The sequence below is a fragment of the Pagrus pagrus genome, assembly GCF_965226575.1.
Source record: "Pagrus pagrus genome assembly, chromosome: 17".
NCBI classification, from domain to species: domain Eukaryota; kingdom Metazoa; phylum Chordata; class Actinopteri; order Spariformes; family Sparidae; genus Pagrus; species Pagrus pagrus.
Genome location: NC_140201.1, coordinates 17,246,844 through 17,273,747, shown reverse-complemented (window position 1 = coordinate 17,273,747; position 26,904 = coordinate 17,246,844). Strand labels below are relative to the sequence as shown.

At 43.0% G+C, this 26,904-nt stretch overlaps 4 protein-coding genes across 8 annotated transcripts; 3 read left to right on the top strand and 1 right to left on the bottom strand.

The window, feature by feature from the left end:
- Nucleotides 1-1,034: 1,034 nt before the first annotated feature.
- Nucleotides 1,035-4,203, top strand: LOC311272717 (cytochrome c iso-1/iso-2-like). Of its 2 annotated transcripts, none has more exons than XM_084379301.1 (3): nt 1,035-1,218; nt 1,760-1,937; nt 3,251-4,203. In XM_084379301.1, the coding sequence occupies exons 2-3, from the start codon at nt 1,769-1,771 to the stop codon at nt 3,397-3,399; spliced, it is 318 nt and encodes a 105-aa protein (XP_084235427.1). In that variant the 5' UTR covers nt 1,035-1,218; nt 1,760-1,768; the 3' UTR covers nt 3,400-4,203. The 2 variants fall into 2 exon arrangements, with proteins under 2 accessions (XP_084235427.1, XP_084235426.1); XM_084379300.1 differs by lacking the exon at nt 1,035-1,218 and adding an exon at nt 1,238-1,305.
- A 764-nt stretch (nt 4,204-4,967) lies between these two features.
- Nucleotides 4,968-14,069, top strand: LOC311272560 (uncharacterized protein). The gene is made up of 18 exons (XM_084379071.1): nt 4,968-5,362; nt 5,947-6,078; nt 6,167-6,276; nt 6,357-6,476; nt 6,850-6,894; nt 6,998-7,024; nt 8,783-8,854; nt 8,961-9,023; nt 9,154-9,180; nt 9,272-9,316; nt 9,660-9,695; nt 9,768-9,848; nt 10,266-10,362; nt 10,614-10,753; nt 10,841-10,960; nt 11,255-11,384; nt 11,869-11,971; nt 13,168-14,069. The coding sequence occupies exons 2-18, from the start codon at nt 5,976-5,978 to the stop codon at nt 13,235-13,237; spliced, it is 1,389 nt and encodes a 462-aa protein (XP_084235197.1). The 5' UTR covers nt 4,968-5,362; nt 5,947-5,975; the 3' UTR covers nt 13,238-14,069.
- A 112-nt stretch (nt 14,070-14,181) lies between these two features.
- On the top strand, nt 14,182-17,776 carry LOC311272281 (peptidyl-prolyl cis-trans isomerase FKBP14-like). The gene is made up of 4 exons (XM_084378614.1): nt 14,182-14,452; nt 15,267-15,421; nt 15,944-16,071; nt 16,229-17,776. Exons 1-4 carry the CDS (start codon nt 14,259-14,261, stop codon nt 16,385-16,387), a joined length of 636 nt encoding a protein of 211 aa, XP_084234740.1. The 5' UTR covers nt 14,182-14,258; the 3' UTR covers nt 16,388-17,776.
- A 151-nt stretch (nt 17,777-17,927) lies between these two features.
- On the bottom strand, nt 17,928-26,565 carry wipf3 (WAS/WASL interacting protein family member 3). Of its 4 annotated transcripts, none has more exons than XM_084378610.1 (8): nt 26,301-26,565; nt 24,035-24,129; nt 22,480-22,618; nt 21,397-21,558; nt 20,562-21,287; nt 19,530-19,670; nt 19,342-19,446; nt 17,928-19,256 (listed from the first exon to the last, which is right to left on the bottom strand). In XM_084378610.1, exons 2-8 carry the CDS (start codon nt 24,110-24,112, stop codon nt 19,216-19,218), a joined length of 1,392 nt encoding a protein of 463 aa, XP_084234736.1. In that variant the 5' UTR covers nt 24,113-24,129; nt 26,301-26,565; the 3' UTR covers nt 17,928-19,215. The 4 variants fall into 4 exon arrangements, with proteins under 4 accessions (XP_084234736.1, XP_084234738.1, XP_084234737.1 ...); XM_084378612.1 differs by having other exon boundaries at nt 19,342-19,443; XM_084378611.1 differs by having other exon boundaries at nt 19,533-19,670.
- Nucleotides 26,566-26,904: the final 339 nt, after the last annotated feature.

Sequence of the window (26,904 nt, the reverse complement as noted above, 5' to 3'; positions counted from 1 at the left end):
TCATTACAGCAGACTTATCATAGAGAAACCAGGACCCTGAACCTGAAGCAGCTAAATGTAATTCAGCCATTGTTATTGTATTATGTATGCCTCTGATTATACTACTGTGACATATAAATGTGTCCCACATACATGGAGCATTCTCAGTTAATGTCCTCATCAGGGTTACAGCAGCCTACCAGTTTAACAACAGTGTTGTGAAAAGTGTCAAGTCAAACTGAGTAAAAGTAAAGATATCGTGTTAAAATATTACTTCTGTAAAAGTGAAAGACTTAAAGTATCTGCTGTTAAATGTACTTAGGCATCAAAAGTAGTTTTCTAGTAATAGCCAAAATTTACTTAAGTATCATAAATACCAGTGCAAGTAAATTATTGGCTACATATATTTACATACATGTATATATTGTAGGCTATACTGTGAGTTAACGGATTATCGATTAGTGGATCTGATATTCAGCATTTCTGTGATTAGTGGAATCAGAGGAATCTGATTGATGATAAAAAACATCATTTAAAAATGTGCTGCTTTGGTTCTGATGCAGTATGCAATCTTCAAAGTAGCTAGTTGGCTAACTAAGATTATAAAATAAAAATGTAGTGAGTAAAAAAGTAAAACACTTGACATTTCATTTTATTTATGTTGCTTTCTATTATAATAATGCATTTTCATTAGCCTAATGAATTCAGTCTTTTTAATATGACAGTGTAGGTGTAAACCATGTACCATCCTGTCACGGTCCTTGTTCATCCTAAACAAGGGGAAGATGGGGTGAGCGTTGAGGGGTTCAAAGGTTGTGGGAGAAGAGGACACGGTCACACACTGTCACAAGACACATCTTGATATAATCCTGCTAATGACACATCTTAACTTGCCTGTACAGTGTCAATGAGCGTTTTCCACAGCAGCTACAGCAGTAACTGTATTCCCATGCACTGTACACATACCTCACCTGCCGCTGGAAGCTGATGGGTGTGTCCCACATACCTTCCTGTGTCGTCTTCACTCACTTGCGCAATCATGTTTAATCACATCTTATTTAACCCGAGTAAGCCGCTCCCATCTGAAATTTGAGTCCTTTTCCTCGGTGGTTCAATTCCGGTCATGTTCATTACATAGCGTGTTTACAACTAGAAACGAGCAGAAACCTCGAAGCATCGAGGAAAAACACGAAACTAAGAAGTTTGACGAAAAGGGAGGGGAAACGTTTGTCCCTGAAGGTACGTGAACTACACATTACCTGCAGGTAAAAGCGGGAAAGTGTTTTTGTTTCTCAGCGTTGTTTGTCGTGTTTTCACAAGAGGAAGGTACCATGTTGTCTGTGTTTCATTAGCCTCTGTAATACACTGTTTACCTATTTTACTGTTTTATCACGCAGTATTATGTTTTATCTGTGTCGACATTTTCAATAGTGACAGCAGGATACCTACTTTTTAGGTCACAGCTAACTTTTTAATTCAAGCTAGTCGGTGTTTAGCTTAGGCTTCACACCACAAACACACTTTAAGTCCGTTTTTGTTTTGTTTTTCAAACCTACAAGTTTAGCTTGTTGTCATGTTCAATGACTTAGCAGCAATCCGGAAGTTTGAGGGTAACTTGTGTGCCCTGGGCTACATTATGTCAGAAATCCCTTTGGTCTCACTGGTGTTTTTCCACTCTTCATGTGTAACTACAGATTAATATCGTTTGGCTGACTGTAACACACACACACACACACACACACACACACACACTGATAACCATCTCTTCCTCTCCACCCAGCTGCTGGTCATGGGGGACATCAAGAAAGGGAAGAAGGTGTTTGTCCAGAAATGTTCTCAGTGTCACACGGTGGATGAGGGGGGACGCCACAAGACTGGACCCAACCTGTGGGGTCTGTTTGGGAGGAAGACGGGACAGGCACCTGGCTTCTCCTATACACAGGCCAACATCGATAAAGGTATAGATCAGTGTGGGGAGGATCTTACAGCACACCTCAGAGAAACTGACTGATTTTCTAGATTACTGTCAATGCATGCAAACAACTACAGAAACTGATCAAGATGCAACCAAAGTAACAGGCAAATTAAAGCAAATGAGAAACATAGGAGAGCACATGCAGCCTGGATGTATCCTCTCTTGTGTCCTGAATTAATATTGAGATCAAATCATGCTTCAGTTAAATTATGCAATATATGATTCCTCCTGGTGTCATCACTGGTAGAGAGGTGCAACGATCAGCCACATCTCAGGATATGTAGGTGTCGTTTTGCACCGTGGTAACCTCTAGTGCATCGCCAGCCTACTCTGGATTAGTTTTTAAAGCAGTTAACAGATAAAAGTTTGATCATCCAGCATTCAGTAGTGTCTCATGATTTATTTCATGGCCCAAATGCAATTAGAATGGCAGCATGAAATGCCCGAGGAAAAGTTTTTACTTGCTGTCTAGGGAGAATGGAGATCCCAAAAGCACAATATAATAATGTAATGTATGATCCTAGTTTCAGTTGTATTAAGGATTGTAATTGAGAATCATTTTTATTGTCCATTCATCTGGCAACTATTTTCACGATTAATTGATGCTATATTTAAGAAGCAGGAACCAGCAAATGTTTGACATTTTTGCTTAAAAAGATAGACAGAAACATTGATCAATTCTTAAAGACACAATGTGTAGGAATTCTGCATGAAAATGTCAAAAGGACTTGAACTTTGTTATATATTTTATTGAGTTGTGTACCTGCGTTATCCCAAATTTTTCCAACAATGTTCGAACCTAGAGAAATCCATAACTTTATTCAAGGTTTCAAGGAGAATGGGGATACCAAAAGCAGTTTTTCTGATGCTATGACACTGTATGATTCAAGTTTCAGTATCCAGTTGTTTTCCCTTCACATTCCCAAAATAGTACACCCTTCTTATTTATTCATAAAGATTTCCATGGTTTTACAACACAGAATTACCTACTGTCTTTCCTTCCTACCCTGAATGCAACATGTTCATGTTCATCTGAACTTTAAGGTATGTGCAACAATTGTTTCACAGTCACTGCCATAAAGCTGAAAAGCAGCTTGGTCCTTGCATTTTCTGTCAGAGCAGCAGGTCTGAACAGGCAGCACAGCTCTGACCCTGAGCTCTGCTCGAGCATGAGTCAATAAAACCTAAACACAGTTAACAGATGTGAGAGAATGCAGATTTGTCGAGAGTTAATGTTCACCCATTTTTTTTGTTTTCAAACCTCTAACGTGTTTATTGTTTGTGTTTGTTTTTTAGGCATCATATGGAGTGAGGAAACTCTGGATGTATACCTTAAAAACCCTAAGAAGTACATTCCTGGTACCAAGATGATCTTTAGTGGGATCAGAAAGAAAAAGGAAAGAGCGGATATTATAACCTATTTAAAGGACGCCACCTCCTCATAGACTGACAGCACGGGACACACACATACAGCTGTGGACAGAAGCAATACATCTACCAAGAAAGAAAAACAGTGTGCTCTTTGTTTTCATTTCAAAGAAGTTCATCATTTACAATAGTTTTTTTAAAGTATGCATCACTGCATTGTGTTTCATTCCAGCATTGCTGCCACCCTGTGTTGTGTGTAGGAGACTGTTTTTAATTATCATATGAGTCAGCCTTCGACACCGCTCAGTCAAGGCTTCTTAAAGGGGCAGCCACGCTTTTGGGTTTTCTAAAAAGAGTTGTTTACTTAAAAATGTTCCTTCTGCTTGCACAGAAACTTTGCATTTATGCCACTTTAGCTCTTACCGCACTGTTGATTACTGCTTAAGGTTTCTATTATATTGTGTTTACTACTTGTTCTCAGTCTCTCTCTGTTTATAGGTTTTCTTTTACAGTCTTAGAATGGGGAGATTTTGAAAACTGCATTTAATGGTGCTGGACTGTCTACTCTGTTTTTTCCTGTTTTTAAGCTATTTGGAGTAATGTCTTTGATTGTTATAAAGATGCACTTTAAAATGAGTATGTTTTTTATTCATAAGGCAAGTGTGGTCACAGAGATTTGTCATTTTTTTTAAGTAAAACAGTGATTTTTTAAAGTTTAATTTACAAGTCTTAAAGTTTGCTAAGTTCTTACATTTGGGTAACATCATATGCCATTTACTGAGTTACAATAGTGTACTATTTATACTTATTTCTTTTCTAAACAATACATTGACCTTGACTTGAGTAAACGGATGTACAAATAAAAAAAAAAATACTTGGTCCATTCTTTCCACAGTGTGTTTTTATCGTCTCCTTCCACTTGTATTCATGTTGTATAGTTAGTTCGTTCAGCACCTTATTGTCTGTAATGTCTTTGGCTTCACCATGTTAACACAATACAGGAAAGGAGGCCCAGCATCAGGAACATGATTCGAAGAGATAACAGAATACAAATTGTTCAGCTGATGTTGGAATAAATAGTATTATATTCAAAACAAATGCAGAATAGAAGTACTTGTACTAGTCTTCTCAAACTTCTCGACCCTTCATGTCAGTGTTTGGCTGTTTTTTCTCAGTTTTCACTTCAACACCAAGATGCCATCCTCACCATACTTTTGTGTTGAGTGTCAAAAATCATGCTGGGATAACATGAGTCATCAGGTTTTGCACAGACTTGCTGAGTCCATGCCAGGTATTCTGAAGTGTTACATTAGTATCAGTATTCAAAACAAATGCACAGTAGAAGTATTGTTATCATTGGTCTCAGACTTTGGGACTTCAAGCTTCAAGCCATTCATTCATTCATTTATTCATTCATTTGTATTGGGGGAGAAATAGTATTACATTAAAACAAATATAAAAAACAAGTATCTTTACTCGTGGTCTCCTTACTTTAAAGTATATATCTGCATATCAAATATTTCTTGGTTTATGTCTGACACAGTTATGTACGAATACAGAATATTTATTTTACTTTGATTACTTCTATGAACTAAAACATCCAGCAGAGGGCGCCATTTCACTGCTGAGAGCGCACCAGAAACGTGTCAAACCTAGTATAAGCACGCTGACTTAAAATACCAGTGCCACCCTGTTATCCATCCAGCTGGACCGACGTCGATCCAGATGACACAACAGTTAATGAGCCTCTGATCCAGAGACCCGCTGGGACCGAGCTGCCACCGCTGCGCTGCCTCCACTCTGTGGCCTCTGCTGGGAGAGAAAAAAGGTCCTCCCTCCTCAATTGTGTTGTTATTGACCGGCGGAGGGAAAGAAGCGGGTCGATAAGTGGATCAGATTTATTAGCGGTCCAGATTGGCTACAGCACGCCAGATGTCAGAGGAGCCACAGTGTGTGGGACCGACTGCACACCGCGCATTTCATTTAGGTTAGAGGAGCCAGACAGCGTGTCTACAAGTGCGGCGTGATCTCAAGTGGAAGGTAAGAAGGATCCTGTGCATTGCAGATGACATCCCGTCCATTCACGCTCCTGCATCATTAGGACATTAAAGCATGCTGCACGTTTAATTAGACAGGAATCAGAGGGGGAAATGTTGGATTGAAGCAGGTGCAGCACATTTTTTTCTGCAAAACACACGTGTGATCAACACGGGATCATCATTTTTTGTGAGACTTCTCACATCTTCTTCAGCTGAATGCATGTGGCCATACTGGAGATGTTTGTGTGAGGGGAAGCCGTGACAGCCTTACTATTGTTGACTTCTGTCATGAAGGAGGGTCAGAAGTCATAATAAGCCTGGTCTAATTCTGGCACATGTTTGAGGGAGGGGGTTGGTGCACGGCTGGAAATACAGCGGTGGCTGCATCTGCTGCAGTGTTGAGCTGCAACAAGTTTATTATGCTGTGAGGAGAGAGAGATCAGATGGTGACACCATCTAGAGGGAGTAAGGGAAAGTGACAGCTGCCAGGATGTGCATTAAGCTCAGACAGCAAAAATAAAGTGTGTGTGTGTGTGTGTGTGTGTGTGTGTGTGTGTGTGTGTGTGTGTGTGTATTGTATTGTAGGGACATTAAAGCAAAGCAGCACCAGCAGGATGGACCTGGTCAAGATTGCAGTGTCTTTCCACCTTCTTCTGTGTCCTGCATGGGTCCAATCCCGTCACACCTCCATGGACAGCTTCCTCTCAGGGCGCTCAGGTAGGTCGTGTAAGACTGGCTGTTAGACAACACACCTGCTGCCTGTAGACTGTCAGTGATGCGTCCTGTTTCTCTGTCTTCCTCTCAGCTTTCAGGTTGCTGGGTGAGCCGTTGAGCTTTGAACCCTGCTGCCTCATGTCACCGCCTCCGCCGCCGCTCTTCCCTCCTCCGCCTCAGCTGTGGAAGAGGGGCAGCCCTGTAGGTGTTTGCAAACACACACTCACACCTCCTTTACACACATATGTGTGCTGATTAAATCTCTCTTCTCTTGATTGAAGGACGGTGGGAGCCTCTTGGAGCCAAGTGTCTTTGGAGGAGGAAAACAGGAAGTAAAGAAACCTGTGACGCCTGGGTGTTCACCTGGACCTCCAGGACCTTCAGGTCCCCAGGGCCCAGAGGTAAAGCCCTTCTTTCAGGGTTGAAAACCTCACATTCATGGCAGCTTTGCAATATGATTAAATGACAGTGCTGTAATATTGTGACAGTACTGGAATGTTTTACTTGGATACAGTACCTTGAAAAATAAAATAAATAAAAAACGCTGCTGGTACTGGTGAGCCGCAGAATTTAAGTATTGAAACCATTTAAAATACTCTAAATTGATATGTATCAGGACTTCCTGCCTGCTGTAGCTATTCTAAGACAGCAGCTATATCGTTCAACAAGCATGGAAATGAAACAAAATGACCTTTTTAGTATTGATTTTCCTACAAATGTACCATGCTCTATTAGAGTATGTGAGCTGGATATAAACTCGGTGTCATTTCTCAGGGTCCTAGTGGATTACCCGGCATAAGAGGACCGAAAGGGGAGAAGGTTTGTGTTTTGTAGTCTTATCAGTCTTGAAGTATTTGTACGTGTGTCCTTGTGTGCTCTAACGAGTGCTACATCTCCTCTCCCCTCATTTGTCCTCCTCCAGGGAGAAATTGGACGTCCGGGGTCAAAGGTGAGCCGCTCCTCCCCTCCTGCGTGTCTCGTTCCCTCGCTCATCTCTCTCTGGTCCATCTCGCATGTCCTTGGAAATAATGGGATCTGAAAATCTCTCTCTCTGCCTCCGTTGTCCCCTCTATGCATCCTCAATCTCTGTGATGTGATTTGTCTGTCGATGTGCTCAGAATACCCTCTGCAGCTGCTAAATGGGTCATGCTGCATTAGTCTCAGTAGCCGCTTTAACCACGTATAAGTTTGATCACATCCCTGGATGACTCCCGTCATCCTCCCGCTCCTCACCTCTCTATCATCCCCCCTTTTCTTTCCTTCTCCTCTGCGTCTTCCTCCTCTCTCTTCTCCTTTCCTTGGCCTGGCTCCATTAGCCCTCGTACTGGACTCCAGTCCTGCTGATCCAGGCTCTCCAGCACTCCACTTCTGCACTTTAATCTCCCTAAGTGCTTTTGCTCTCCGTGATAAATCACTTCACACAGCAGCAGCAGGTCCGCGGTGTCTCTGCAGGCTGCTGCTTTAATGACAGGCAGCTAAATGAGGGCACACTGCTAGCATGGCAGCAGCTCTGGGGTACTCGTCCAGGTGTTACAGAGATATGAGGCTGTTGTGTAATACATTTGGCTCTCATGCTTGGAGGGAACTGGCGATAGAGTAAGATCAATTAAGCCTTTATTCCTGTCCACTAATTAGCAAATCTCAGTGGTATTGTTAAGGCTTTGCACGCTAGGTTTTGTCCTCTGTCATGTCCTGTTAGGAAATCATAGGAGGTCATTTTGGCTTGCTTATTTATTTCTGACCCTTATTTAAAGCTGGTTAGTCCTTATGAACATCAGTAAGGGGAAAAAGGTCATGAAAGAAGCATCTTAACTAGGGCTGTCCGATGTAGTTAAAAAAATCACATTGTGTTCTTGGAAATGATTGTTTTTGCATCACAATTTTCATTTTCACAGAAAAAAATATTAAAATAATGAAGTTTTCTTACATCTGGAGAACAACATTTGTAGGCCAGGGTCCTACAGCGCAACAAGACTTCATTATGATGCTGTTTTGTCATAAATTTGAGCTTTATCAAAAATGTGCAGGATATTGCACTTAGCCATATTGCAATTAACTGTGCAGCCCTAATCTTAACAAACATAAAGTGCTGCAGATCAGCAGCAGATATAGCGCAGTACAAAATCACAAATCAGCTCAATGACATTCTGGGAAATATGCTTATTTGCTTTCTTCTTAAGAGTGAGATGAGAAGATCGATATCAGGAGAAGTTGGCAGGCGGCCAGTGGAGGCTTCATGTAGTCACTACACCCGGCCAAGAAATAGTCCGGCACACACACCCCTGTAAAACCACAAATTGTCATTTTTACGCTTCACTTGTTGTACAGATTAAACAAATTAAGATGCAATGTGTTAAATAGCTAATTTAAGAGGGGATGATGGGAGATTTTGTTACATTTCGATGAAGCCAGGCGAGCTGTTTGCGATTGTTTTCGGGATTTATGCAGAGTTTCTCATTAGCACATCACTGTAGTCGCTCCTGTTTCCTCCTGTCGCTCTCACCCACTGATCTCACCCAGCAGAGAAAACTGTCACCACCAACACATCCTCATGTCAGGTTAGCTGTGTTCAGCTTGAAACAAGTGTAGAGAGCTAACTATATTGTGGAGGCTACACTAAGAAAATGCAAATAACTCTACGTGATTGAAAGAAACCCACAACTTCTAGTTTTGACATCTCTTTTGCACTGGTGTTGTGTTTATGTAGGGTCGGACAGGAGCTCCAGGCCTCCCAGGGAAACAAGGAGCACCAGGATGGCCTGGTCCAGAGGGACCCAAGGTAAGTCTCGTCCACATACTCGAGTGATGAACACATTTTATAGTACAGTGGTCTCCTTACAGGTTTTACACAAATGTACATGGCATATGTATGGTTTTTTTTTTAGGGTGAGAAGGGGGATCCAGGGCTCATGGGCTTACCAGGACTGAGGGGACCACCCGGGACAAAGGTTAATCAAAAAATTCACAACATCATACACACAGTTATTTATATGTTGGTAAAGAAAATAAGTCATTCAGTCTTTCTTTGACTGGATAACTGTACTTTTGTCATATCTGCTATATTCCTCATCCTTCCAGGGTTTGCCTGGTTACAAAGGAGAGAAGGTGAGTTGTTTTTCACCGTGCACGTGTCAGCTACTTCAAAACTATTACATCCTTCTCTTAATATTTCCCTCTGTTTTCTGTTTTTTAAAAGGGGACTCGTGGTGACTCCGGAGCAGCAGGACCAAAAGGCGATAAGGTTGGTGGAAAAAATGTCCTTTTATTGCAGATCATTAAATTGTTTCTGGAAAATGTTGCCTTGTGTTACACTGTACAGCCCATTTATGCTTGACTTTGCCTCCCGCTGTGTTATAATGGAATAATCATTTCATTAGGCAGTGAAAATCTCTAAAACAATTATTGGTTAGAATCCAAAGTGCTTCATGACTTGAAACACTTTCTTTCGGGTCCCTGCGTTTCAAGCTCTCTTGAGCCCTCTATCTCAGACACAGATTAAATGAACATTAAAACATTTTATGAGTGCCTGCTCTGCTGACTTAATGGCTTTTCACACATTAAGCTCTCGTTTTGACTCTTTTTAGGGTTCCATCGGTTTGCCTGGGATGCTTGGGCAGAAGGTAAGAATGATTCAATAATGAGCACATTAAAGATTATGATTTAAACTGATTATGCATCAACTCCTCTCCCAGGGTGAGCAGGGACCAAAGGGAGAGCAAGGAGTCTCAGGGAAGAGAGGACCGACTGGACGGCCTGGGAAGAGAGGCAAACAGGTGACGAAAGCGAGGACGGATGATGCCCATGTGCACAGTGTGTGTGAGACGCATGTTGGCGGTGAATATGCCACACATTTCAAACATCCTGGTGTGATGCACTGACACTCTGCTCTGTCCTCTCACAGGCTAATTCAGTCACTCAAGTTTTACTTCCAGCTCTAAGTATAGACTTCCTGAGGAGCTGTAGGGTCTTAGATCTTCTAGTCTACACATTTATATATGCACACACACACACACACACACACACACACACACACACACACACACACACACACACATTTCCCCCATCAACTAGATTATCACAGCTGTGCACAAGTGGCAGTTGCATGTAGGTCACCTTCAGTGTATGTGTGTGTGTGCGTGTGTGTGTGTGTGAGTATTTTCTAATATTGGGTTGTTGCCTGGTTTGTACAGGGCACAAAGGGCCACTCCGGAGCACCAGGAGTCATGGGCCCCCCAGGACCCCAAGGTCCTAACGGCCATCCCGGGCCACCTGGACCACCTGCCTCAGGTACAGTAGTGTACCTCACACACTCATACACTAATCTACAATAAATTACAGTTTAAAATGTAATTACATTGTAATGAAGTAGAGCTGCAAAGAACGATTATTTTCATGATTTATCGTCGTCTATGAAATGTCAAAAAATTGTGAAAAATGCTCATCAAAGCAAATTAATTGACATTTTTGCTTGAAAAATAATTAATACGATAAATCGTAATAGTAACCAAAATAGCTGGTGATTACTTTGCTTTTTGCAGGTCTCTATCTGGTAGGAGAAAAGGGAGAGAAGGGTGTTGCAGGTCCACCAGGCCGCTGCGACTGCGACTCCAGTCTTGGAACAAACAATGCTCCTTATGGGAGCTACACACAGCGGGGCGGCTCGGATAAAGTCCCTGCAGTAAGACCCCGCTCACATAAAACCATCCAAACTGAATCTGTTTTCAAACTGAATCAACTATTTCTGATCCGCTTTCAATGTGTGTAGATATTTGTGGTGAACAGTGAGGAGGAGATGGAGGGTCTACATCTGGATAACGCGATAGCATTCAGGAAGGATCAGAGGGCGCTCTACTTCAGAGATAAAGATGGATGGAAGCCCATACAGGTAATGACTTTTACAATGACCAATGCTGTAAGTTTTTAAAGTGTATCATAATATGTAATTGATAATTGATCATTTACTCTATGCGTATAATCTAAAACCGGGCAGCAGTTGAAACATTGGTTTTGACCTAAAAAACAGTAGTTTCTGTCAATCTCTCAAGTCAAGGTCAACTTACTAGCTTTCCACAGTCGTTCCTTGCTGGATGGAGTTTGCTCAGTTGTCTTCATTGGGAAAGGGTTTAATGGGCATTCACTCCCAGGTCAAATGACTTTTGTTTTCTCTCAACTTGTCCAGCCCTTCCAGCCGTTCCAGTCCACAGAGAAAGTCCCAGATAGGGTTGGTGTGTGCGGGGACGGAAAGGTGCAGGCCCAGCACGGAGAGGAGTGTGACGATGGAAACCAGATTGTCACTGATGCTTGTCTCAGTGAGTTACATGCAACTCTTGCTCATTCGATTGCCTTAAAAACCCCTTATTCACAGATTATCTGTATCAATTGAGGTAAAACCTAGAAGTGAGACTTTTCTCAGAATACAAAGCAACTTAGGCTTCCTGCTACAAACACCAGCATGCTGTCCCATACCCAGCTGTTCACGAGACACCCTGCAGCGCCTAAATACAGGACACCACAGAGCCTAAACCCACATGACAGAGGATAAAAGCAGTAGGCACGGTGAAACCTTTCCTTGATCTTTCATTAATCTCGCCCTCTCTTTTCCTGCCATCCTCTCACTTCTCTCTCCTTCTCTGTTCAATTTAATTAGCAGGAAAATGCTGTACTGGCATCTCAGAAACACACAGGAGTGCCAAAGCAGTTAGTAACGTCATCTCTCTCCCTTCCTTCCCTCCCTCGCTCTCTCCTAACTCCTCCACTACCTTCCCCTCATCCCCCTTTTCTTCGTCGCTTCAGACTGTAAGTGGGCCTACTGTGGAGATGGCTACCGACATGAGGGCATGGAGGAGTGTGATGGAAAGGACTTTGGTTATCAGACCTGCAAATCCTATCTTCCTGGGTAAGTTCACTGACAAGGTTCGGAGTGCATACACAACACATGTCATTCATTTGGGTACAACTTGCTTCTCTTCTCTTGAGATCTTCAATGCCAAGTTTGCGCAATGAGAGTTGCTTTTTAATCAGCAGTACATTTATACTGCATCCGTCTAGGGATTTTAAAGGTCACTTGAATGAACTACTGTACTTTTACTGTGATGTCACTGAAACCATTCGGAGATGGTGGTGCATTATACTGGCACCGGTAACTGTTCAGTGTTTTATGTGCTGAAATCAGACAACACTGCATACTTTGTACTTACGCTTAAAATATTGCTCAACACACCGGTACCTACCTCTCTTAGCCGTGCAGCTAGCAGTCCGGACTGGGAGCTTGGAAGTGTTTACAGCGCTTGCACAGGAGCTGTGGACTGGATGAAGCTGGCTAGTTAGCATGCTAAACATGCTATGCCACACAGTACATAGACATCATAACATAACTGTTATTCCCATCACATTCACATTCTGTTGATATTGTTGGTGATGTTTTGAACGTTTTCAAGTAAAACTGTACCGTGCACCTTTAAAGTGTTTGTAAAACTCACTTTTACCTTTGGAAAAGAGCCAAGCTAGATGTTACCCCCTGCTTCAAGCATTTATGCTAAGCTAGGCTAATTGACTCCTTGCTCTAGCTCCATGCTTAAAATATCAAACCAATCCAAATGTTTGTTTGCAAAAACTTCCAGGTACAAAACCCCTGTGTGTGTGTACATCTCATGTGTGTTACCGTATGGTCGTTCTGGTTCCTCAAAAACACTAGCGAAGCAACACAGTACATAAAATAAGCGGAAAGCAGAAATGTCAGATAGGTCAGATCACTGTTATTAACTATACATCTTTAAATGTTACAGATGCAGCTGAAAAATACAACAGGAAGAAGTTTACCAATTTTTACATATCTCCATGATGCAAATCAGCTGCTAGTTGTCTAGTCAGAAGTGACTGTTGTTGTTAGCACGACGTCACAGTGATTCGGTTCGTAGATGTGAGGGTGGAAAATCTTCATAAGTGTCTGCAAGAAAGCACATTAGTGTATTTCCTCAATTGTTGAGCTACAGTATGTATGCTGTGTGACATGAGCAGGTACTGAGTGTAAATATGAGTTTACTCTTAGTGCACTTGTAATAAAGAAAGAGTAATTCTCCGTGTCTTCTGCAGGTCCTTTGGGCAGCTCAGATGCACCGACTCTTGCCTCATTGATTCCACTGGTTGCAAGTATTTCACCTGAACTGGAAAGTGAAAAAAAAAAATGGCCAGGATGCAACTTTGCAACTTTCCTCCTTCTGATCACGGGGATTACACTTCAGATTTCTACTGAAGTCTCACCCCTTTAAAAATAACTGACGGACTGAAGAGAGAGTACTGAAGGGAAGCTCTTGTACCTGCTCTGAGCCATGGAAAGTCATGGGAGTCAGCTCTGAATGGACTATCTCTCCTGGAGGTTTGAGTCTTTTATTGGCCTCAGGGAGCAGCTTCCTGTTACTGTCACTCCATCGGCTGCAGCACTGTTATGAACACTGGTGATGGTGGAGAACATTTAATGATTGTATCATATGAAATACTGTAGTTGTGTATGACTTGCTGACTGTTGATGCAGAAATAAGCTATGTTCTAAACTTTTGTAATGACAGAGAAAAAAAAAAGCCTTTTACAAAGAGGCAATGACAGTATTTAAAGTATTTGTACTGTAGTATGCAAATCAGGGGTGTTTAAATGTGTTTATTCCTGTGCCATGTATTGCAAAAACATGTATTTATGAAGTGCAATGCTGTGATATTGCATGTAAATGTGTGCCAGTGCACAGCAGACCGCTTTAACCAGTGCTGTAAATGTACCAGCGAAAGTGTGGCCCTCTTGAAGTGAATGTTCAAATACCCGACAGGAGGAAAATGAATGTCATACTGCAACAACAGCGAGAAAAACAACACCTGTGATTATCGCAGCAGCATGAAGAAACTGCTCACAAGTAATGCAGCAATATGTGATTAGTGGTTAATCTCCTGCATGTCTGTAAATTAAATAAAACACTGTACACTAATAAAGATCAGGCCTACCCTTCACACAGTCCTGTGTAGATGCTGAAGGAGGCAGAGGCAGTGGGCGGGGTTTATGAGCAAACAGCAACCAATCAGAGAACGACTTCCTGCAACAACATGCATGATGAAACTGCCACGTAGAGGGAGCAGCAGCTGCTCCTCAAACTTTTTGGTTTATTCTGCTGTTTCTTGAGGAAAGTGGAGTGTGGCAGCATGCTGCTGACCGTGCTGAGCTGGCTCTGCTCCTCCCTGCTGCTGGCTGTCAGCGGGGGGAAGCTGCCTGAAGCCGAGGTGAAGGTAGAAGTCATGCACAGACCTTTTCTCTGTCACCGAAAATCAAAGTACGGAGACATGCTGCTGGTGCATCATGACGGATACTTCGAGAACGGGACCGTGTTTCACTCCAGGTATGTTTCATGATGGCCTGACAGTCGCTGAGAGGATAAGTTCTCATGTCACAGTGTTTAGCTAGCTGAAGACATTTTGTAAACTCACTCTTAGTTCGAAGATAAGTCACATTTTGCACTCAAACACTAGCATACGTGGTCATTTTATCTTGTCCAGCCCTTTTCATGTAAGCGCGCGTGTTACATCTCCTTGGTGACGACGACGACTATGTCTGTCACGTGATAAAAAAAATTTAAAGGGTCACTTCACCCAAATAACAAGAATAGAAATGTTCCCCTTCTCCTCTAGTGGTTTCTAACGCTGTAGATAGTTTGGGTTTAATTTGCTGCATGTCACACTGGAGGTGAGCTGGATATTATCTGTGGTGTTCAAAGAACTGAAACAGAAAAAGTGAGATTTAATATTAAAAATGGAAGAAATAGCCTACAATATGACATGTGAAAGCTAGCTGTGAACGATTTGTAATTTTTTTTTTCACCACATCTATAAAGTAAATACATTACCTCATCGCAGTCCATCCTGCGGTTTCTCTGTCACTCACTTCCAGAACAAATGCATGCGCTAGCTAGCAAAGATCTTTACAACAGCAGGCAAATCTGACAGGTGACCACTTCATTTATACATATTGCACTGTTAATGACAGTTTGTTTTAAGTTTAAAGTTACAGTCAGACCTAGCCCAGTTATAAAGGGGTATAACCTTCAATTTCCACTGTTATTACCCGTTATTGGCTGCAGACCCTCTCACAGTCCTTCCTCCTTCAGTCTTGTAACCCTCCACTCTCAACTTTATGTGGCTTTGTCTGTCCGCTAGTCGAGATCAAGCGGGTGACAGTGGAGCAGTGTGGTTTACGCTGGGCATCAAAGAAGTGATCAAAGGCTGGGACAAAGGCCTGCAGGACATGTGCTCTGGAGAGAAGAGGAAACTGGTCATACCTCCTGCCCTGGCCTATGGAAAGGAAGGGAAAGGTACCATCCTGTCTGTAGCCATACGCATGCAGGCTTCACTGCATGCTAGCATACAGATACATGGCACTGTCTTCTTAGAAGTCCTTCAGCTTTTCTAAAATGTTTACATTATTATGCATGTATGTATATTATACTTCTCTGTCTTGTTTTGAATGGCCTTCTAGGACTCCCACACTGAATGAAGGTTTCATTCAGCAGTATTAGTCCACTTATTCTCAACATGGAGCATGTGATCGATACTATGCTTTGTCCTGGTAAGCACACACCATTCTAACCAATAACATCTAACTCCCCTGTGCCTAACAACCTGCACTGCCTCTCATTAATACTGATGACGTGTTTTACTCACTTAACTCACATTTAGTATGTGTTGCTGCATTCACTCACAAGGGCTGCCATTTCTGCAGCATTAACCAAACCAGCAGTATATTCTTCAGACTGAAGCATGCTTACAAATACCTCAGGTTATAACCAGTCTGAGTTTTAGTTGACCTCTCTTCCTGTGGTGTTGTCTACTGTCAGGCAAGATCCCACCTGAGAGCACGCTGACCTTCATCGTCGAGTTGCTTGAGATCAGAAATGGACCGAGGTCACACGAGTCCTTCCAGGAGATGGACCTCAACGACGACTGGAAGCTCTCCAAGCATGAGGTGAAAACAGGGATTGCACTGTTTATGTTTTCCACAGCAAACATTTTTGACTTTGAATAATATCTAGCCAACCATTTTTCCAAGCGAATGATTAAAAATAACTGACATGCATTTAAAGGCTTCCTGTCTCGCTCTTTATGTCTCTCTCGCACACCAGGTGAGAGAGTACCTGAAGAAAGAGTTTGAGCGCCATGGTTACCCTCCCAACGACACTCTACACGAGAACATGGTGGCGGATATCTTCGCCAAAGAGGATGAGAACAAAGATGGCTTCATATCCTCTAGAGAGTTTACGTACAAACACGATGAACTTTAACAGCACTAATGCAGTCTTCCAGTCTTTTTTTATTTGTTCACAGTGGAAATACTTTGGTGCTTTGGAGTGCATTGCAAACACTCTCTCAGGTTACCTGAAAGTATTTCGGTTTTATTGAAACGTTGTGTTTGTGTAGTGTGTGACATGTAAACTCGTCCTGTGTGAAGATTTGTGTGGTAGGACTGGAGCCAACAAGGTTTTTTAATCAGTTCATTTCTGCTATGTTTTGCTTTAGCAGGTCTTTGTATTTTTGTGTGTTTTTTGAACCTTGAAAACCTCCGTGTACATTTTAAAGCAACAAAAAGTACCAGATTGTAAATACTGACACTTTGGGTTGGCTCGGCAGCACTATCCTTTTTCAGGAAGTTACATTTTGTTTCTTTAAGACTGTACTTTTATTTGTTTGCAGAACATCTGTTGAGGATACCTGTAATGTAAGAAGATATAGTATCTGTTACTAAATTTGGTTCTAAAAATTCCCCTTAAAGGTGCAATATGTAAGAATTGACCATGCTCAAAACAACTATGAACAGCATATCATCAGAGTAACCGTTAAGTGCTAAGAGCTTAATGTATGATGTTGCATTCATGATTGTAGCTACTGCAACCCTGTCAGCTCAGTTAGCTGTGCAGCTAGCTGAACAACAGAAGCATCACAGAAGTGTATATAAACACAACAAAACCACTTGTTATCATTTAATGTGATTTTGAGTTAACCCTAACACCATTATGTACTAAACAGAACTGGGGAGCACCAGGACCCTGGTAACTTAGGACCCTTGGTCATGTTAAGATCGTGTACTACTTAGATTTTAGGGAGAAAGGACCCTGGGAACATAGGAATGACCTTGTATGTGTTGATTAAGTCATGAAAATGTGAACTTCACACAGACCAACAGGTGCAACTAATAACATAAAAGTGGCCATCATTAATGTCATCAGAGACACCTGTGTTTGAGTAGTGAAAATATCTGTGAGAAAGTCATTTTGCACATGCAAACCCTGCAATATCAATGCTCAAAGGATATACTGGTCAGTCCTGCTCCTCCATTATTCCTCCAGTGCACGCAAAGACAAAGGAAGTTGGAAATACTTCTTACGTTTTAGAAATTTGTATAATGACTAATTCTCTGTGCTGACAACGTGAGAGTAACTGTACCTGTTTTTTTAACAATGTGCTGGAGGCGGTTTTGAGACGCCAAACCTGAAAATGTTCCCACAGTGCCAACTAGAATCTCGACTGTCCTGTTTCTGTAGCTTTGTGGTTGACATCTTGTATGCAGACACATCAAGACTAACCTTAATAAGCAAATGTTCTGTTTGGGGTGGGTTTTTGCAAACAATGTGATCAATTAAGTGACAATGTTCTTAATAAAATACTGTGGTTTATTTGGTGGTCAAACCTTGTAACACTTTACACATTGAAACCAGCAGGTGGCACTGTCTTCACAGGTGTTAGTACGGGTTAATACACTGAGAGAAAGGAAACCATAGATCTCATTCATTATCTATTCATCACTGCGTAACTTAAAACAGACGCACACCCATAATCTTAACATGACAGTATGTTTGCTTCTACACTTTTATGGATTCATTTGTTACTTATAAAAACAATTACATAAACACAAGAGAGCACCATTATATAGTATGTACAAGGATTTATGAACTCCCTGGTTAGCAACATTTTACCTTTATCAAGAACTCAGCTCCTGTATATTGAACATTGAACTTGTCCTTATTGCAATTTTAATAATATTTTAATTGATTGTTCAGCCCTAATTGGGTTTAAGATGAAGTTTACTTCCTGCTAACGGTCGCCATATTTTAATGAATACTCAAATAAAGGAAAACAGATGACATCTTGAGAGGATTGTCTTGCGCGAGGATTTTTAAAAATGGCAGGAAGAACACTTGCTGTCGAAATTCGTAGTCCACAAAACATTTCTGGAGTTCACATTAAAGCAGCGTTTAAACACTCTCCGAGACGACTGAGGTAGATGGAGATGTTTAAAAATGTATAAAAGGCTCCATATCGGCATAATCCAATTATGCACAAGCACTGCGATCCCGAATTGATTTGAAAAGACACTATTGTGTCAACAATAGTGCAGATTTTGTGTAACGAATATCTTTTCAAATCAATTTGGGTCTTCCGGACACTTAGATTACGCCATGTATGGAGCCATTTTTATGTTTTTTATTCAGTTGCTTTTTACGTTTTAAAACAAGTCCCCATCGACTTCAGTCCGCTGTGAAGCTCCAGAAATCTTTTGTGGACCATGAAACTTCACTCGACTTTCCATCGGCATGAAGGTGAGTAGACAATGTCAGAATTTTCATTCTTGGGTGAACTGTTCCTTTAAGGAGCTTCCCTTTGTACAGTAATTGTTGCTGGACCACAGTTTGTGTATATCTATCTTTACAAGAGCTGAAATCAAAATATTCTCTTCTGCATGTAGAGACTGAAATGCTCATGTCATGATAAATATAACCAGTGGAAGACACTGTCCCTGGAGTGTATGTGTGTGTATGAGTATGAGTAGGGAGATCCCTCCTCCTCACACACATTCAAAACATTCCACACTGAAAAGGTCAGAGGTCACATAGTCTGTATGAGGCGGGACCCTGTTTGACACTCGCGTACACAAACACACAAATGCACTAAACACAAACAACACACACTCACACGCTCAAAGCCTGCATCCGAACCAGTCCATGGCAGTTCTGTTATTGTCATGAGAAGGAAGAGGAGAAGGACGATTAACTGCCTGATATGTGTGTAGGAGGAAGATCCCTTCAGGGGGTGAAGAATTGGGTGAGGCCTTGACTCATCTGAGGTGTGTCCTCATCCCAGGTGGTTTGGGGTTCACTGCAACAGAGAGGAAAACAGTCTCAATAGATTCATAAAAAGTCATGGTGAAATTTGAGAATTAAGGAGCGCTCTGAGCAGCTACCTCTGTTTTCTTTGCTGGGATAGATCCGAGGGAACGGCTTGAATTCGTCAGGAGGGGGTAAGTCCTCTACAGGGTGGAACTGGAACTTGGATTCAAAGTCATCTGCTGAATGTAGGATGAGAAAACCCATCAAAACCATATATGTATTCTAAGGTGTCACATATATAACTGTAAGATCCACGTAGTACCACCCAGGCTGTGCAGGTGTCCATTCCTGAGGCTCAATGGAGGCAGGGGAGGCGGTGGTGGAGGGGGAGGAATGCGGCTGGACAGCTCGGTGGAGGGGGAACGTGCCGGAGGAGCTGGAGGAGGAGCCAGCCGGCCCACACCTGTTACCATGGGCGACAACAGCGGAGGAGTCAGAGGGGGTGTCAGGCATAAAAAATCCACAGCATGGCAAATACATCAGTGAGACAGTGAGGCTATAATCACACATTTTTTTACACAACACATAACTCTGTACACTTTAATGACGACAGCTGCCACAGTTTCAAACCTATACTTGGTCAGAAAAATCACAAAACTAGCAATTACTACGAATATTTCTACTGCTGTTTTTCCACCATGAACATGCTGTTGAAATGAGTGTTGAAATGACTTTAGAAAAAAAAAAAAGAAGTCAGATGCCTGGAACTGGGCTGTTGGCCTCTTGTGCTTTTTTAAATGATCATCATCTCACTAGAGAAGCTTATGGCTGATCATCATCACCATCTCATTTAACCGCTTCCTCCGAAAAACAATATAACAGTGGGTTCTTTTTTTATCTGCCTTGCAACAGCTCTCTATTTGCCGTTAAAGATATATTATAGAACATTTCTGCATTAAAATGTCTAAAAACAAATAGACCTTTGTTGTACATGTTGTTGTGCTGTGTACTTATGTCATCTTAAATGTTTTCTACAATGTTCAAACCCAGAGAAATCTGTCATTTTATCCACGATAACGATGCATTTGATTTGGTCACCTGTCGCTATAACTTCTGCTATAACGTGACTAGACATAGCGTGAATAAAACTTTAACACATTACTTCCTCTGTGAACATTTCTGCCTGAGTCATGTAGTTAGATTTCATCGGTAATGGTAGTTGTGTAATAATCAAGATCTCTCATCATCCCACGCTTCTTCACTACATCATAAAACGTCTTTTCATTGTTTTGATTGAGAGACCCCTAGTGGCAGAAATTACATACTGTGCGTTTAACAGAAAAGTCACACCTACCTGCACTCCTGGGCACAGCAGGTGGCCGTCGGGTGGGAGCGTTGCAGGGGTATGAGGGAGGCAGAGAGCGCATGGCGGGGGAGGGCACTGGTGCCACCTTAGGTGGTGGAGGGGGGAGGGCGGAGGGGCAGGTGGGGGTAAAAGATGCCGGGAGAGGAGGCGGAGGAGGTGGAGGAGGAGGTCCCAGTGGGCTGTCCCGTAGGATGGGGAGCCTGGAAGGTTCGGAGTGGATTGGTGAGGGGGGCGGAGGGTAGAAGCACCCTGAGGAGCGGTCCCCTGGAACAGCAGAGGGAGACTGGAAAGGTGGAGGAGGGGGAGGAGGAGTAGAGTGCTGAGAGATGGTGGTGTGGCTGGAGTGCTGGATGGGAAGCCAGGTGGGCTTGGTGACCTGGGACGGAGGCGGAGGAGGAGGGCAGGAGGGGAGAGGTGGAGGCTTGTTGGCCGGCCGGTCCTGGAAGGCCACGGGTGGCGGGGGCGGGGGAGGAGCGGAGGTAGGGGCAGGCGGCGGCGGCAGCGGGGGAGGAGGGGGAGAGGAAGTAGGGAAAGCAGGTGGGTGCCTGCCGCTGTGAGAGGGGGAGGGAGGAGCAGAGGACGAGGGGGCGAGTGGACGGTGGGCGGAGCATCGCAGCTCCGCCGTCCTGTGAGGCTCAGGGATGCTGCTGGTTTCTGCTGGTGTGGGGGGGTTCCACAGGGGCTTCAGGGAGGCTGTGGAGCTGGACCGCGACACTGTAACACGCACACACACACACACAGACACACACACAGTAGTCATTTTAATTGTCAAACTGTTAAAAAAAAAAACAGATTTAAAGAGAGCAAGAAGTTTTGCACCAACCTGGGGTCTTGCCTGCTATGTCTCTTTGTCCCATTGGCCTGAGAGTCGGGAAGCCTCCGGCAAAGAGCCCACCCAAAGAGGGTCCCATGGGTGCCGTCCCTCCCGATGAGCCCTGAGAAGTACCAACACTGCTGGACACATCTGCAGGGCTGGCTTTGGGTTCTGGGGAACATTACATTACCAATGACTGATGTCCATTATATATTCATCACATATCAACAAATAAGTTCATTCTCGCATTCATTAGGTCTAGAGCCTGACCGATACTCGATTTTAGGGGCCGGTGCCAATATTGACATTCGGGAGTAAAAAAATTCTGATGTGGATTATCATTGAAAAGTTAATAATTAGCCCAGGCATCTTTTTTCTGCATTATAATTTCTTTAAAAGCCATTTTCATATTGCCACATATTGACTTGACAGCCTTTGAAGTGCTCAGTAGGTTTTATATTCGTTGGAATTTTGTTCTTAATGGTGACAACAGGAAAGTGACAGTAATGGTTCTGGTAGGAACATGAGTGCACCACCCAAACCACATGATGTCCCTGAGGCCCGACTACACACCTTTGCACAAAACACAGCGGCCTCTTTCAGCTGGCTTGGCACTCATGTAATGCATGTTAAGCCATTCCTTAACTAACTGAGTGAACAGCTGGCTAAAATATGATACATTGGCATCCATATTCCCATTATCAAGCATGTTCTCAGATGACTGAGTTGACTCTGATACAGTGTATGTTGTGTCTATTGTGCTTGCCACTGTGTATAGTAGTTTCCTCCTCTGCCTGCATCCTTATCTGCTATAGTGCATTCCTTCCTGAAGTGTGCACTTTGTGTGTATGTGCTCAAATTTAGCTCAAAAAGAAACAACATGTCCACAATGAACTACATTCTGCCATCTCTCCTCTCTTTACCCTGATGCATCACACTCTGGTATCTCACCATACAAACACACTCCATTAAACCTCCTTCCTCTGACCTCCACTGTGAGAAAAACAGTGACACTGTGCCATTCAGTGTTTTAACACAGTCTGAGTGGGTGTGTGCTGTTGGTAGCGTGGTGAGAATGCTGAATGATCTTACTATCGACAACAGGATCACTGCGGTCGTTGACCTGTGTGACTTTTTTGAGCCTGGCTCCTTTCTGGATGTCGGCCAGCAAGGCATTCCTGCCACCTCCTCCTCCTCCTCCAGTCTGGAGCTTGGGAGGATCCGACGGACACTGTCACACAGAGGAAAAGATCTTTTAGATAACTTTGACCAGTACAATGCAAACACTGAAGAAATATACAGTTAAGACGGGAAATAAGCATAGAATTTAATGAAAATAAAACTACACATTAAGGTAGCACATAAATCAAGCACACAAACAGTAAAAACAATGAAAACTACACAGAAGTAGTACTTATGAAACAGTTTTTCGCAGCTTCTTAAAACTATCAACTGCCTCTGGGAGCCACAACTGCAAAAGTGCAGTCACCTTTAGTGACAACAGGCCTTGGTCAGCAGACCTCAGGGGTTTAACCGGAGACTGGGGACAAAATAATTCAGAATATAAAGGTGGGGCCACCCTGCATAGAGCTTTATAGATGATTACAAGGTATTTAAAATCAATTGCGAATTCTGTTAACCAATGTAGACTGGCCAACACTGGTGTAATGTGTGACCTACATCGCCGAGAAACTGAACAGTGACTCAGGGTGATAAACACTGATAACATCAGTCTAGGCGGAAGGAGACGAACACATGAATAATTTTTTCCAGGACTTGAAAAAGCCTTGAAAGGACAGTAAAGTTGTGATCAACAGTATGGGTGTCACGATTCTCCAAATCCACGATTTGATTTGACTTTAGGATTTAGGCTCAGCACTATGCCATCGGTGGACTATCGAATCTTGATTTGTTAAGATCATTTTATCATTTGTTTTTACGCCTTGACGTCTGTCACTTACATTCTCGAATTCTTCTTTAAAAACATAGGCTACATGGTATCAAGTCTGATTAACTGGCATATCTTAATTCTGTAGGAATGTACCGTAGCTGGTTTGACACTTATAAGTGAAGAGGAGTGCCTCCACTCAGTCATAGCTATTCCTGTGCGGCATAATGCGGTTACAACTTCATTGTTAAAGCCTATGTTGTGGACTGGCAAATAAATTAACCTTGACAGAAGAAATCAATTGCCCAAAAACGAAAAGAATTGTTAGTTGGAGCTCAACTTCACCTCAACTCCTCTGCCGAACAGATACAAACTGATGTGCCGATGAAAGCATTCAGCAAAGGGTTAAGTGAGGAAATCATATTTAGTGATGTGACTATGACTAGAGCCACTAAGCTGTTTCTCTGCAGTGTGGCCTTGTTTGCTGGCGGTGACATCACTCATTTAACATGAGGACACTGTGCGCCTGCTGTGGAAACATTACACTCCTCTGCTACCGAGAGTCTGCTGTCTGCCCTGCTCTGTGTGTGTGTGTGTGTGTGTGTGTGTGTGTGTGTGTGTGTGTGTGTGTGTGTGCGTGTGTCACCTCAATCAATAATGCAAAATAACCTCCAGGTGATGGTTGATGGTCAGTGAGAAGGACACGAGTGAGTGTTTACAATTGCATGAGAGAGAGTTGGAGTGATACTCAGTCTTTACCTGTGGCAGGGCAGCACTGGGCGGTGGTGGAGGAGGGGGAGCCAGGGGAGGCGGAGGGGGAGGAGGGGGGGCTGGCATGCCGAGGCCTCAGATACCTGCAGAAATAAAACACTATTCACACACTGCAGCCACTGACCAGCTTCTAGTTCTTTTCCCTTCATGCCAGAAGCCGCTACTGTGTTCAGGGGCACGCTGGATGACCTCCTACCCTCTTCGCTGGACAGGAAGAGCTTTCACCACCGTACAGTGCAAAACAGGAAGCAGCGAGCGTACCATCCTCTCTAGAGAAATCTGACACACTATCCCCACCACCACCACCACCACCACCTCCACCCCTGTCCTCCTCTTCTTCCCACAATGCCCCGTGGCAGGACTTGAGAGAGGAACAATGGAGCGTGTTGTGTGAAAAGTAATGGACCCCTGCTCTTCAGCCGCTCAGTGACCGAAAGGCCTTCACTGTAGTAAGTGAATGAAAAACACATTGAGGAAACTCCACAGGAAAGTGCTACGGCGTGCACACATTGTTCTTTTTATCCCACTTTACACTGAGCATGCATACAGGATGTCTTGTGGTTCTCTCATCGTGAACAACCGGTTCAGTAATTAGCAGCCAAAAACATCAACTTTCCAGGAGCAGCTCATATCCAGGATAACGTTGCAGTGTTTTCAGTGATATTGAGACCTCCGCCCAGACTTCTTGGCATCATAAATTCTTGACGAGCTGTCCTCCACGGCTGTGAAGCAGTCTGATGTTTGACATCCTCAGGGGAATTTGCACATGATCCTCCAGAGCAATTGAATAAAACCCAGAACAGAACCTGTTTTTGTTGACCCTCTATCAATCTCTTGTCTTTGACTGTGTGTGTGTGTGTGTGTGTGTGTGTGTGTGTGTGTGTGTGTGTGTGTGTACTCGTCATGCCTCCCCTCAATGCAACTGGCAGACCGTCCTGTGTTGCTATTTCTATCTTCATATCTGTGTCAAGCAGCCTCTGTGACACTGATAGCGGAGGTCTTTAAAGGGGGCATAGCTGCTGGACATGGGTTAGCAGAGCTTAAGATGAACAGGTGGCACAATGAGTGGAACTGCACCTCTCACACCAGTTGTTGTTTTTTTTTCTTTGACCTGTAGCGAGTCTTGTTCGATCTGACGAGACACACAAAAGCAGCTGGAGGTGGCAGCTGCTGTGGGCTTAAGAAGGAGTTTCTACACTTTTTACGTGAAAGACATGTAAAAAGATGAAGACAGAGATGAGCCCCAGATGAGGCTGACCTAACTGACTTGAGGATATGACATAATACTGAAACTATTGTGAGTAAAGAGGGTGTAACTATAAAATGTAATGTTCTTATTGGGGTCTCAGAGACCTCAGCTGTAAACATCTTTGAATAAAATGGATTTTCATGTGCTCAGTATCTGTGTTACGTCACATTTAGCCTCCAACTTCCTGAATAAATACGTTGGATTTGAATGTATTTGGAGTTTGTCCATGAGTAGTCACAGAAAGTTTAGACGTAGGGCGGTAACTAACGATTATTTTCATTGTCTTGATTAATCAGTTACTTGTTTGGTCTATAAATTAACAGAAAATGGTGAAAATTGACAATCAGTGCCTCCTAAAAAAATAAAGAAATGTTTTCCTTAAAAAATTACTGATTAATCAAAATAGTTGGAGATTAATTTGCTGGTTGACAACTAATCGATTAGTCATTGCAGCGCTCGTTAACAGCCCCCAGACAACTAATTTGTCTGTTCATAAGTTTTTGGCAAACAAATTAATTTCTATTTTCATTCATGCTTATCCCATATACCACGTAAGACAATGTATTTCCCTTCTTTATTTCATGTTCTTTTAGGTATTTTATCAGCTTCATCAAACGAGCGAGCCCAGTTTGTAGCAAAGAATAAAATATGTAAAGGAAAGATTTGACTATTTGGTATCAATATCATGATTATTTTACCTTTTTGCACATGCAGCAGTCTGTGGCACCCCAAACAATGAGGAAGTGAAGTCTACACCACACAGGAGTTAAAACATTCATCTTTAAACATGGTTTTAATGTTCATGTGTGCTTCTTCTTTGTGAAAATATTTACCTGCAAGTTTTGTGAAAGGAATGAACATGTGCAGCCCAGGAAATGAGATGGATCAGACAGCATTATTTGGTCCTTTAAAGTCAGTACAGCGCCTTTAATATGAATCCGCTGCAAGTTAAAAGCACTGGCATTAAGACACAGGTTCACTTGAAGCCCCGTGTCTTTGTCTTACCTTCACGAAATAGGCGAAATCCACCTGTTTGCAGACGAAGCTTCAGCGAGATGCAGCCGGCCTCATAGTGCGCTCCTCTGCCTGGCAAAGTTTCCAAGTTATTTTTAGTCAAACGAGGACACCGCTCATCTGACGTTTGTGCTCCAGTGAGTCTTAACTTCACTTCATGTCTGTGTCCACAAAGCAGACCCCGAAAACACGATAGTGGTCCCGCACAATGGTCTCTTTATAACCGCGGCTGTTTACGGTTTATTCCCCCTTGTGAGCGCACTGCAGGAGGCGGACAGCCCGAGTGGAGGCCACACCTTAGCACCCCACGCTCCACACGGGGACCAATGGGGACAGAGAGAGGGGCCAGGGCGCCTCGACTGGTGCCAAAAACTTTCCCTCACCTTCAGTTACACCTGTGGAATAAAATAAACAGCCTATTACGCACGCACGATAACTGGCTCGGACTGGGAGGTGGAGGAATCTGCACCAGTTTAACAAAATCTTCGTTTTCTCTGTTTTAAGGCAACAATTCCGCCCCCTCGTGTTCAAATCGTGCCATTACAACTCATCCTTCATTCCAGCTTTTTCATTCAGACCTTCTGTTCACTTACTT

Coding starts and splice junctions, on each gene's coding strand:
- LOC311272717 (XM_084379301.1), top strand. CDS start 1,769: ATGGGGGACATCAAGAAAGGGAAGAAGGTGTTTGTCCAGAAATGTTCT. Junction 1,938..3,250: donor ACAGGCCAACATCGATAAAG/GTATAGATCAGT, acceptor TTTGTTTTTTAG/GCATCATATGGAGTGAGGAA.
- LOC311272281 (XM_084378614.1), top strand. CDS start 14,259: ATGCTGCTGACCGTGCTGAGCTGGCTCTGCTCCTCCCTGCTGCTGGCT. Junction 15,422..15,943: donor CTATGGAAAGGAAGGGAAAG/GTACCATCCTGT, acceptor GTCTACTGTCAG/GCAAGATCCCACCTGAGAGC. Junction 16,072..16,228: donor GGAAGCTCTCCAAGCATGAG/GTGAAAACAGGG, acceptor CTCGCACACCAG/GTGAGAGAGTACCTGAAGAA.
- wipf3 (XM_084378610.1), bottom strand. CDS start 24,112: ATGCCAGCCCCCCCTCCTCCCCCTCCGCCTCCCCTGGCTCCCCCTCCT. Junction 19,671..20,561: donor TGCTGTGCCCAGGAGTGCAG/GTAGGTGTGACT, acceptor CCATGGTAACAG/GTGTGGGCCGGCTGGCTCCT. Junction 19,257..19,341: donor TCCCAGCAAAGAAAACAGAG/GTAGCTGCTCAG, acceptor TCTCTGTTGCAG/TGAACCCCAAACCACCTGGG.
- LOC311272560 (XM_084379071.1), top strand. CDS start 5,976: ATGGACCTGGTCAAGATTGCAGTGTCTTTCCACCTTCTTCTGTGTCCT. Junction 11,385..11,868: donor TGTCACTGATGCTTGTCTCA/GTGAGTTACATG, acceptor TCGTCGCTTCAG/ACTGTAAGTGGGCCTACTGT. Junction 11,972..13,167: donor TGCAAATCCTATCTTCCTGG/GTAAGTTCACTG, acceptor TGTCTTCTGCAG/GTCCTTTGGGCAGCTCAGAT.